At 36.8% G+C, this 12,806-nt stretch overlaps 1 protein-coding gene across 1 annotated transcript; it reads right to left on the minus strand.

Annotated features, from left to right (window-relative positions):
- Nucleotides 1-593: 593 nt before the first annotated feature.
- LOC120354613 lies at nt 594-2,338 on the minus strand. The gene is made up of 2 exons (XM_039441973.1): nt 1,985-2,338; nt 594-975 (listed from the first exon to the last, which is right to left on the minus strand). The coding sequence occupies exons 1-2, from the start codon at nt 2,336-2,338 to the stop codon at nt 790-792; spliced, it is 540 nt and encodes a 179-aa protein (XP_039297907.1). The 3' UTR covers nt 594-789.
- Nucleotides 2,339-12,806: the final 10,468 nt, after the last annotated feature.

Consider the following 12,806-nt stretch of genomic DNA (forward strand, 5'->3'; position numbering starts at 1 on the left):
CATTTTTCATTACCTTTCAACTCAATGGTTGAACATTAACTAAAGTTAATTAATTAATCATTACACTAACTTAATCTAAAAGAAAATTGAATTTTCTATCAATTTAGAAATGAATTCACCTTTCAAATCGAATTCACCTTTTCAGATTTGCTATTTGAAAAGAATTTTCAAATAGCAAATCTGAAAAGGCAAACACAATTTGAAAGGAGGAAGTGTTCCGCCCATACAGATATGAGCACGTGCTAAAACAGATGTGAGGGAGCAATGCCCGACCTTTGACTGAAGTTGGCCTTGACTGAGTGAGCGACTGGCTGATGTGTCTGACGCTCGCCCTTGTGCGTGCGTACAACAAGCTATAAGAAGACATTCATTTCACAGCACTCCTCATAATAAAAGTGGATAGTGCTGACTGAACGTCTGGTTGTGTACGTGTTTTACTACTACTTCTAGTGAACTGTGTATAACAGGTGAGAATTGAGAACAATTTTTATAGAATAACAAAAAAACTATTTATTGAACACTACTGACACATACATATTAACATGTAAAGCATGTTAATGCTAGATGGTCACTGACATAAAAATGCCAAATGCTAATTTAGCATTTAACAATTTTTATGTCAGTCATAAAAGCATTAACATGCTTTACAAACAGAGATAAGGTTTTGCACTTTAATTTAAAATTTTCAATGTCTTTTGTGCACAAAATCCGGCTAAATCTTTCTGGAAGATAAACATCTGTTGTATGTAGTCTGGGTACCCGGATTTTGAGCACAATTCGCCGCCCGTGCTAGTTGGACGCCTCTCTCACGTCACATATCGGATATGGCAACCCCTCTTTCAACTCGCGGAGAGGCGTCCATGGCTTCTCGGTGCGGCTATTCAACAATCTCAGGAAGTCCTCGTCCTCTGTCACCACTTCTTCCTCCTCCCTCAAGAGAGGCATGATCGAGCTGTCCTCCTCCGGCACACGTTTCTGTTGAAAAAATATTTTATTAGACTCTTATTTGTTTCAGATTTTTGATCATCAAATCATACGAGAGAGAGAGAGAGAACTTGCTCAACAGATTCACTACTCAAAACTGAAAGTAAGTAATAACTCGTAAATTCTCCGATTACTTTAACATAACTCAATTCAAATTGCTAGATAATTGACTCGAAAAATATTTCAGTTCATTACATGCACATTTTTATCAACAATAATTTTGTTTCACACGAAATATTATAAACAGTTTATGCATGTGATCGGATTTTTCATAATTCAAATAACAATGTATTATTCGAATCAATATTTCAGTTCATTACATGCTCATTTTTATCAACAATAATTTTGTTTCACACGAAATATTATAAACAGTTTATGCATGTGATCAGATTTTTCATAATTCAAATGAAAATGTATTATTTGAATCAATATTTCAGTTCATTACATGCTCATTTTTATCAACAATAATTTTGTTTCACACGAAATATTATAAACAGTTTATGCATGTGATCGGATTTTTCATAATTCAAATAACAATGTATTATTCGAATCAGTAATTTGATATAGTAAGTAATAATAATGATATATAAGTAATAACTCGCAAATTCTCCGATTACTTTAATATAACTCAATTCAAATTGGTAGATAATTGAATTGTTTCAGTATAATCTTTCATGCAACATATTCAAATTTGTTATCAAAATTACTAAAACATGTTTATTTTGAATTTTTATCCAAATTTCAATGCAACCATCATGAAAATTTATCTGTGTTCGGATTATTTTGATAGCACAATTAGAAGTCAAGCTCAGTCTTGACTTCCCTCACAGTATAAGAATCAGTAATTTCATAGTACAATTTATTCAAATAAACATAGATTTGTAATGTGCACAAAAGATTTTATCCATTGGAAATTAGTTTAAAAAAAACTAATTCACATTTTATAAAGATTTTGTGCACATTACATGTTAATACAATAATAATATTTCTTTAAGCTAACCTTTGATTGAGTGAGCATGCCCTCGTCCTCAAAAACTAGCCTCCTCTTCACTGGCTGCTTGCTGGGTTGAGTTGGCAGCACCGCTCGTCGCGGCGCCCAGGTAGCCGGTGTAGATTGTGGCAGAGCACTGTCCGGAATCACGATCTCCTCACCCCTCTCTCGTTGAACGAAGATTCCCTGTCTCTTCAGGGGTGAGGCGGAGCAGGAGGCGGCGGAGACAGCGGAGGTGGCAGCCGTGGCAGCGGAGGTGGGAGCCGAGCTGCGAGCTTTCTGCTGCTGCTGCCAGTAGTTGAGCTGCTGCTCTGTTGGTGGGCTGTCTGGTATGATGGAGCTTGAAGATGATGATGAATCCATTGTGTAGATGATGATTAGGGAGAAGTTCACGTAGGGTATATAAGTTCACTCAACTCTTCTCTAACGTAAATGGTGATTTTCCTGTGAGCCAACTGATTTTATACCAACTCGTTTCTCTGTCTGTTGCAGGCTTGTACGAGTGAGAGAGAGCATACGAGGGGGCGTGTGCAATTGGAGCGTGCTGTACTCAACTCCCCAGAGGTTTACCAGCAGCGCAATGCTGACATTTGATTGTAAGTAAGTATAATCCGTTACATTCTGATATTTTTGAAATAACACTTACTTATTGATTTCTAATATTTGGTTGCAGTTATTAAATATATCATTGTTTTTCACAGCATTTTCTCACCTCACAACTCGGTTTCCGGTCTCATAAGCAGTTGTGCTCTCGTGAGGGAAACATACCTGCATCGAGAGAAGCATAGCCGAGGAGCTAGCTAAGCTGAGACAATACCTGAGCTGAGACAACCACAGTCGAGGAGCTACCTGAGCTGAGAGAAGCATAGCCGAGGAGATAGCTAAGCTGAGACGATACCTGAGCTTAGACAACCACAGTCGAGGAGCTACCTGAGCTGAGAGAAGAAAAGCCGAGGAGATAGCTGTCATTTCGTCAAATCAACACATGTAAGTTCATTTTTACTTTTATTTTATCCTCCAAGGACAATTTTTTTGTCCTCGGAGGACAATTTTTGTCCTCGGAGGACAGTTTTTGTCCTCGGAGCACAGTTTTTGTCCTCGGAGGACAGTTTTTGTCCTCGGAGCACAGTTTTTGTCCTCGGAGCACAGTTTTTGTCCTCAGAGCACAGTTTTTGTCCTCGGAGCACAGTTTTTGTCCTCAGAGCACAGTTTTTGTCCTCGGAGGATAAAAAACCTTCTACAATATACTGCATGCATGCAATTTTACCTCATCTTTACGATACGCTATATCCGGAACATCCAACCCCCGCTCTTCTTTCTCACACTCTTCATATAAACAAAACGGTGAATGCATTACTTTTTCAAATAGATTTTTGATAATATATTTGCAATAACACATTGCAGATAGAATGGATTTTTATGTAAGAAATAATCATTTCTCGCGAAATACTCTGCTTTATTGGATAATGATTTACAAAAGTCACAATGTAGATGATGCTTTTCAAAATACTCTCCTTGAACGGATGAATCTTCTACACAATTGAAAGTTAAATATCTTTCTTCATATTCTCATAGAATATTATTATCGAAATTCTCCTCTTCAATTGTTATATTATCTTTCCTTCTATAGTTCGGGCTGTACCTTGCATGTTCTATTGCTGGTATGTCACTTTCTTCCCATTTTCCCAAACAAATTGAACAAAATACACATCGCACAATGTCTGGTGCAGATGAGAATATTGATACACCTAGTGCTGGGGCTGCTGTTGCTAATCTTACGTGTGATATTGACTCGATAACGCAGAAGATAATCGAATCGATAAATCAACAAGGAATCAGCGAAGCTGTGGAATTTTATTTAGATTCGCAAATAACCAAACTCATTTTGGAAAATACATAGAATATTGGAGTGAGCATAATTGAAAGAGAACATATTCTAAGTTCATTACAAAATTTTAGTGCTAATATTGATAAAGCTATTGGAGAGAGAACTCTAACTTTAGAATCTGCTCTAGGAGAAGTGAAAACTTTGACAGACAGCTTTTCATCCCAGTTGGTGAGTATTAACAACGATAAAGTTGATAAAGCTTATTTAGATGAGAAATTAATACTCAATACTAAATTAAAACAGCTTAGTACAGAAATTTTTACTAAAGTAAATAAAACACAGCCATCGTTAATTGATAAGCAATATTCAGAATCTACTTTGCAGAAATTGACTAGTTCTTCATTAACAAAGGAAGAGTTTGAAAAACGATTATCTGAAATGGCGAGTGCAATAGAAGCTAATATTATGGACGGTATTGAACAATTCATTACAAAAGATGCCATTGCTATTCTGATTAATCAAATTGCAGAAAAGTATGCAACTAAAAATGATATTGGAGATTTTATTAAGAAAAATGAGATGGAAGTTGTTGTGAAATAGCTGAGGGAATTAAAAATTCGGAAGAGGGCACTGTCATGAGACTGCAGTGTTCGGCTCCATTCATAGATTATCTTAATTTATTCATACACAGGATAGCACATGATATCGTGTCCAGATATGCCCGGGTTAGTTTTCATATGAACTGGATAGAGGCCAAACAACATAACCTTACAGAAAATCAGGTAGCTGAAATAATTACAGAAAAAATGGGGTTAGCACAGTACAAAGGGGTCGTATTGACCCCAAAAACATAAAATCTCAAAAAGACTGGTAAGCGGTGTAATGCATAGCTGCAAAGTGAAGGATTCACTTCAATCTGTCAGCATAGATGTAGAGTGAAGGATTCACTAGTACAGTATAGCAAAAAGGATTCACTTCAATCTGTCACCAAGGGAATTTTTCCCTCTCAAAGGGATTTTTTTCCCTCATCTAGCATTCACTTCAATCTGTCAGTATAGCATTAGATGTAGAAATATGCATTCACTTTAATTTGACAGTATAGATGTAGAAATATGGATTCACTTTAATTTGACAGTATAGATGTAGAAATATGGATTCATATAGGTAAGAAATCACCTTGCAATGCTTTTGGCGATGCAATTTCAGCGACCCCCACTCCTCCTCCCTCTCTCATGAGCACACACCAATAAAATAACTAACCAACCTTTGATTTGCTGTGTCATCCTTCCTCCTTCTTTGTCCTCTTCCTTCTCCTTTGTTCTCCTTCTCTTCTGTTATCCTTCTCCTCCCCTCCAAGGACATAAATCCTCCCCTCCGAGGACAAAAACTGTCCTCTGATGACAAAAATCCTCCCCTCCGAGGACAAAAACTGTCCTCCAAGGACAAAAATTGTCCCCCGTTCTCCTTCTTTGTCCTCCTCCTTCTCCCCTCCACTCGTTTAGCAGGAAAGAAAAAATGAGAGAGGAATCAGAAGAAGGAGGGAGAACATTTGTGTAATTACACTCAATGGTATGACAAGCTATAATGGTCATACATTTCCTAGAATAGAATCTCTTAAGTTTCTGTCAGATGTTTGGAAAAACTTGGAAGACATCCCATTCACACAGACAGAAGTGGAGCAGTATAATAACATCACAATGCTGGAAATTAAAGGGAAAGTAAAAGTAGGACAGTGCAAAAGATTAGAGAATCTACAAGAAGGAACAGAATTAGTCACTATTGCAATAAAAGAAGTGTACAATAGAAACAAGATACGGTATATTTTACAGTTTGAGAGCCTAGAAGAATGGTATGTGTCTAACTATTGGTTAGAGGAGGAATTTGAGAGCTCTAACATTGATTTGAATTATAAAATTAGAATTAAGCTAGATGTTCTAAAGCATAAACCCAGTAGACATGAGGAAAGAGTTGTATTTTGTATTTAATTTAAGGTATTGTAAATAGTGGAAAATGTGAGTAGAGAAGGTTGTAATCCAATGTGACATCATCCAGGATAAGAGCAGTGATGAGTGGAACCAAGGTCACATGATAGTGGGAGGAGGAGTGGGGGTCGCTGAAATTGCATCGCCGAAAGCATAGCAAGGTGATTTCTTACCTATATGAGGATATCTATACCTATTTTTGGATATGCTAGCTCATTCTTAATTTACTATAGATATTCTCGGAGAAACACTTAAACAATAACGCCTGCGGTTTGTACAGCACATGAAAATTCAATATAAATTGATTGAGTTTTCTTAACTATCAGGTGGAAAGCAAACCATTATTATTATTAAGCATAAGATGTAGAAATATGCATCCACTTTAATTTGACAGTATAGATGTAGAAATATGGATTCACTTTAATCTGGCAGTAGAGTACGCACGATCAAAGGAGAGTTTAGAAAGGTGTTGTTTGAATTCTCCTTCTCTAGCCTAATGCAAAGATCGCTGCGCGGAGAGAAGCATATGGTTTCACTTTAATCTGACAGTATAGGAACGGTCGATCAAAATGGAACTTAGTTAGTCGTTGTCTGTATTCTTGCTTCACTCGCCTTTTGTAATAGAGAATAGCAAAAAAGGAATTTAGAAGGAAGGGTGCCAGTAAGAGATGGAGTGAGTAAAAGAAGGAGAGAGCAGATGTGCCATCTGGCTAGACGGCTGAGTTGCTCAATCTCCGACTGCTACTTGTGAGAGAGAGAGAAACAAGGGGTGTATCCTGCTCTCTCTAAAACCTTGAGCCGAGTGCTAGCCATTAAGTGTTTGTCATCACCATCATGATAAGGAAAGTTTGTAGCATGCGTTCTTATCCATTAAGTTAATACCATCAACATGTTGATAAGGAAAGTTTGTGTAGTACGCGATGTACTTTCATTAAGCACACACACTTGCCACTTGCCTCTAATCGCTCAAGCTAATAAGATCAAAAATGAGTGAGAATTTTGATTGTACAAGTTTCAATGAATTCTCAATTGAAGCAGACCTGCAAGCCAATTGGGGTTTCGACTGTTTTCCTTTTGATTGGTTTGCAGTAACAAAGACAGCATAGATGTAGAGTGAAGGATTCACTTCAATCTGTCAACATAGATGTAGAGTGAAGGATTCACTAGTACAGTATAGCAAAAAGGATTTACTTCAATCTGTCACCAAGGGAATTTTTCCCTCTTAAAGGGATTTTTTCCCTCATCTAGCATTCACTTCAATCTGTCAGTATAGATGTAGAAATATGCATTCACTTTAATTTGACAGCATAGATGTGAAGATGAGTATTCACTTTAATTTGTCAGTATAGATGTAGTAATATGGATTCACTTTAATTTGACAGCGAATGGATTCACTTTAATCTGTCAGGGGTGTGAATAGAATTGGATCTTTTCGAGCCTCTTCCTGAACAGATTTTATTATTTCCCATGCGGCTTTGCGCTTATTTCTAGTGGACTTAATTTAAGAAATGTTCTATGTTTTCTTAGATATATTAATCAACTGCTTATTATGATCTTCTAATATCTAAATATGCCTTCCTAGCTTCATCAGTTTTATCTCTTCTTGAAATATCTAAATATAACAATACTGTGTTTTTCTTTCTCGCTAATTGCGGTGTTTTTAGTTTTATTTTTCTTGTTTTCTTTTCGCCCTGATGATTATTCACAACTATTTCTCTCTCAGGAATGAACATATCACATTAATGATGTATTATATTGAAAAATCTATTAAATAATTGAGTTCAAAGAATGACTTCCACGCACAAATGTGTTCCAGTCTACATTGGAGAGTAAATTCTTAAATAAGTCGAAATTTCCATCTGTCATTGGCCTAGCTACTATTGTCTTCCTAGTCTTTCTACTGTTCGTATTGGAACAAATATTCAAGTCAACCGAAACGCGATCATGGTCTGAAAAAGGAAATGCCACCAGAACATCACATGCAACACTGTCAATCCTGATATTCGTAAAGATATTATTTAAACATGCAGAAACTCTGGTAGCCTTATTATTATGGCAGACCAAATTGAACTGCCTTGGTAAATTCTTAAATTCATGTACAGTTGCTTTGTCCTGAACAATATCAAAATCAGAGTTAAGATCACCTCCGAATCCAATACTATAGTTTCTCCATCTAGGTCCACTAAAGAAATTTAATACATTCTCAAGCCCTTCTAAAAAAACACTAGAATCGCCCGCGGGTGATCTACATAATTATAGAGACTAGAGCTAATTTCAGTTTATCTAAAGATATACCAGTAACTTGAAAAAATTTCACAATTGAAACAACTTAGATCTAAACAATTGCTATCTGGTACTAGCTCCGGCCTAACATAGATTGAAACTCCTCCATGTCCGTAATTTTCTCTACAATAACTATTAACCAGAACATAGTCATCAATCATAGTAGTTTATGAATATCGTCCATCTTACACCAGTGCTAGCTCCAGCAGAGAGCATGAAAATCATTATCATTCCCAGACTCATTCAAAACGTCATGCTTTCCATCAATTCCTTGTATATTCAGGAAGCCCACTCTGAATTTTGAATTTCCTCTGGAATCGTCAATAAATTTATATGAATTGACCTCCTCAATCCCATCACGATTACTATTGCTGTTTTAATCGAAATCAGTATTTTCATTGAGAGAATTTAAAATGTTTCGCTCATGATCAGACCTGGTATGGGAATGTCTAATAAATTGTTCTCACCAAGTGATTGTTGGTTGTCTGACAACCGCGACAAGATTGAGGAATTCATCCCAGAAAGGGGAATTTAAGAGGGAGATTGAGTAACAGGCTTTAAAAGGTAAAGGCAAAAAAAACAGTGAAAAAGTTATGTATTTTGTTTTATTTATATTTAAACTCATGGTGTTTATGTCAAGCCATCTTTTTACTGTCAATAGATCACTTTCTGCATTACTAAACAAGCTCCGCCAATCAGCACTATTGAAGATTATTGCTGTATCGTCGGCAAATGACACAATCCTGCCATTTTTCAATTTTAATTTCAAAAGATCATTAACATAGATGAGGAATAAAACAGGGGATAAGACTGTACCCTGAGGTAGGCCATAAGAATTGAGGTTTAAGGTGCTTTTCTGTGAATTTAAGTACAATATTTGGGATCTATCCTGTAAATAGCTTTTGAATAAATCTAAAGTAATTCCCCTTATTCCTATTTTTTGTAATTTCTTGAAATGGGTTTCATGTGGTATTGTATCGAAAGCTTTTGATAAGTCTAAAAATATTGACATGGTTTTATTTCTGTTGTTTAAATTACTACTAATCTGATTCACAAAACTACACAATGCGTCTTCTGTGCTTTTATTTATTTCATTTGTATAATAGCTATTTTTTGTTGTAATTATCAATTTATTCAAAGTGTTTTTATACAATCTTAAATCTTCTTTTAATTTATTATTAAATGGCTCTTTTTTTAGTTTTTTGTACATTTTATCCTTTTTATTGATCGCGTTAATTAGTCCTGGAACCATCCATGGCTTCAAGGGTTTGTTTTTGTGTGATATTGTTATCTCCCTAGAGGATGCATCAATGAACTTATTCAGTATATCCACAAAAGATGATACCATCAGATTTACCTGTTAAAGCCTTTTAAAGCCTGAATTTAAAAAAAATCAAATAAATGCCCTAACATCCCTCATCTATTATCTCATTGAGTTATCATATGATGAATAGCCTCATTTTAGTGTGCTGGGTAAGATTGTTCATCTTGACTTTGCTATAAAATTAACCATCGAAAAGCTGGAAGAATTGAGGGGGGCCTGGGTACTGGGTAGCCCACAAAGTAGAATATCTCATATGTTATATTTTTCTATTTTTCTCAGATCACTTTTGATCATCTTTTGACATATTATAACATCATTATACCATCTAGTGTAACTGCAGATTTTTCAAAATTGACAAAAATCACACAGCCCCCCTCGAGTACCCCCTGAATGTGATTTTGGGGTTTCTGATATACTATCAGCAGCATAGATGGCAGGTTAAGTGATTTCAACATTGAAAACTGATGTGAAAAATACAGAGACAGTCAATTCTCGGCTGCAAAACTCCTGGAAAATGAGCCAAAATTGACAAAAATCGAAAAATCACCCTCACACCACCCATATTGCTTTTTTTCAGTTAATTTTTCTGGGATTGATATTTTTCCGGCTGCTAAATTCTATTTTGAGCATAAATTAACCTGTAAATGTGATCTATGACCAGCACTGTATATGAGGGTCCCCCCCACGACCCCCTTAAATCAAAAATTTCATTATTCGACAATTTTTCTGTGGGTTATTTTTGGTACCCTTGATATCATTCCTGAAATTGTGAGATTCACAGTTTTGGCTGGAAATTTCACACTTTTTTTTTCTAGAAAATTTTCTTAAAACAATGAGGGGGCCAGGCCCCCTATGGACAAAATCGATGTTTTGTCTGTGCAAGGCGATGTTTTAGGATTTTCTGAGTTGATTGAGCTTGGATTCAAATTTGTAGCCATTCCCCCCCTAATTTTTCAAAAATTGAGGGGGCATCATTGACCCCTAAAATGGAAATTTCGAGAAATCCATAATCTTCCCAATGCCTGCAGGAACTCATAGAAACTTTCTGATGGGATTCAGAGTTGTCACATGCCCCAGTTTGGCTGGAAATTTTTCAAATTTTGACTCTTGAGATTGTTTTCAAAAAAATGAGGGGTCCGAGCCCCCTATTGCGAAAATCGATGGCTCGTCTGTGCAAGGCGATGTTTCAGGATCTCCAGAGTCGATTGAGTGGGAATTCAGAACTGTAACGATTCCCCCCCCCATGAATTTCCAAAAATTGAGGGGGGGCATCATCAACCCCCAAAATAAAAATTTCGAAAAATCAATAATTTTCCCGATGCCTGCTAGTACTCTCACAGACTTTTTGATGGAAGTTAGTATTGTCACATGCCCCAGTTTGGCTGGGAATTTTTCAAATTTTTATTGCAAAAAAAACAGATGGAAATTCAGTTCCCCCCACAACCCCTGCGACACAGTCAAAATTTTATTTCAGCAATCCAGTAATGTTGGGGTGCTGAACTAAAAAGTTCCCCTGCACTTTGCTGAGATATGTGCGGTTCAAAAGTTGAAAATATTGGTGGGGGGGCAGTCTGGGAGCCCCCGAAAATAGAAAATTCTCATATATTATTATTATTTCCATGGTTCCAACCACTTGTCAATCGAATTCAACAGAGCACAAACCACCACAACAACCACCCTTGTCAGGCGGTTTTGAAATGCTCCAGCTTTAGTATATATAAACTCTCGAGAGTAGTTTAAGTAGAGTGCAATAGAGTGGGTTGAATAGCATAATCTACGTAGGGTGGCTTAGGTGAGGTAGCTTAAGTAGATTGACTGATAGAGGGTTGAATAGGTGAGTTGGGTAAAGTAGGATATATAGGGTAGGGTTGGTGAGATTGGTTTGGTAGGCCAGGTAGAGTATAGGATGAGTTCAAGTTTTGAAATGGAAATTTCGAAAAATCCATAGTTCTCCTGGATAGGATAGTTGATTGAATAGTTTAGGTAGATTATTTCTGGTAGGGTGACTTGTGTTGAGTGGGCTGGGTAGGGTGTTGTAGGTAGAGTAGTTTGAGTAGGGTGCAATAGAGTGGGTTGAATAGCATAATTTATGTAGGGTGGCTTAGGTGGGGTAGGTTAAGTAGATTGACTGATAGAGGGTTGAATAGGTAGGTTGGGTAAAGTAGGATAGATATGGTAGGGTTGGAGGGATTGGTTTGGTAGGCCAGGTAGAGTATAGGCTGGGTTCAAGTTTTGAAATGGAAATTTCAAAAAATCTTGAGGCACTGAACAGAAGATTTCTTTTGCACTTTGCTGAGAAATGTGCAGTTCGAAAGTTGAAAATATTGGGGGGGTTCAGGAGGATCCTCAAGGTGAAATTGGTTTTCTTTTGCTATTTTTTATTCACTTTTCAATCACTTCTGGTCATTTTTTGACATTTGTCAACATCATTTCACAGTTCAGTGCAACTTTAGATTTTCCTTAATTACCAAAAATCACACTACCCCCCTCAAGTGCCCCCTGGATTCAATTTTTGGCTTGATGATACACCATCAGTTCAATCCATCCAGTTCTCATTTATGATAAATAGCCTTATCCCGATTTGCTGAGTAAGATTGTTCCTCTTGACTTTGCTTTGAAATCAAGCATTGAAAAGTTGAAAAAATTGAGGGGGTCCTTGGTCCCTCCCATGGTAAATTCTGTCATATTTTCTCCTTTTTCTATCACTTTTAATTATTGTTCGACATATTCCAACATCATTATACCATTCAGTGTGACTGCATATTTTTCAAAATTTTCTCAAAAAAATGAGGGGGCCAGGCCCCCTATCGAGAAAATCTATGTTTGTCCAAGCAAGGCGATGTTTAAGGATCACCAGAGTTGATTGAGTTAGAATTCGAAACCGTAGCGATTCTCACCTCAATTTTCCAAAAATTGAGGGGGGCATCATTGACCCTAAAAAAGAAAATTTCGTAAAATCAATGATTTTCCCAATGCCTGCTAGTACTCTCACAGACTTTCCGATGGAAGTTAGTATTGTCACATGCCCCAGTTTGGCTGGGAATTTCTCAAATTTTAATTACAAATAATCTTATGGTAATTTCATCCCCCCCCCCCACAGCCACTGGAACACAGTCGAAGTTTTATTGTGAGGATCAAGTAAAGTTGAGGCACTGAACAAAAAATTACATTTGCACTTCACTGAGAAATAGGCGGTTCAAAAGTTGAAAATATTGGGGGGGGTCCAGGAGGACCCCAAGGTGAAATCTGTTATTCTTGCTATTCTTATTCCCTTTTTTTCACTTTTGATCATTTTTTGATACATGTCAACATCATCTCACAGTTCAGTGTGACTGCGGATTTTTCGTAATTGCCAAAATTCACACAGCGCCCCCTGTGATTTTCAGTTTGATGATACATTATCAGCAGCATGGA

The sequence above is a fragment of the Nilaparvata lugens genome, chromosome X (genome assembly GCF_014356525.2).
Source record: "Nilaparvata lugens isolate BPH chromosome X, ASM1435652v1, whole genome shotgun sequence".
Classification (NCBI taxonomy): domain Eukaryota; kingdom Metazoa; phylum Arthropoda; class Insecta; order Hemiptera; family Delphacidae; genus Nilaparvata; species Nilaparvata lugens.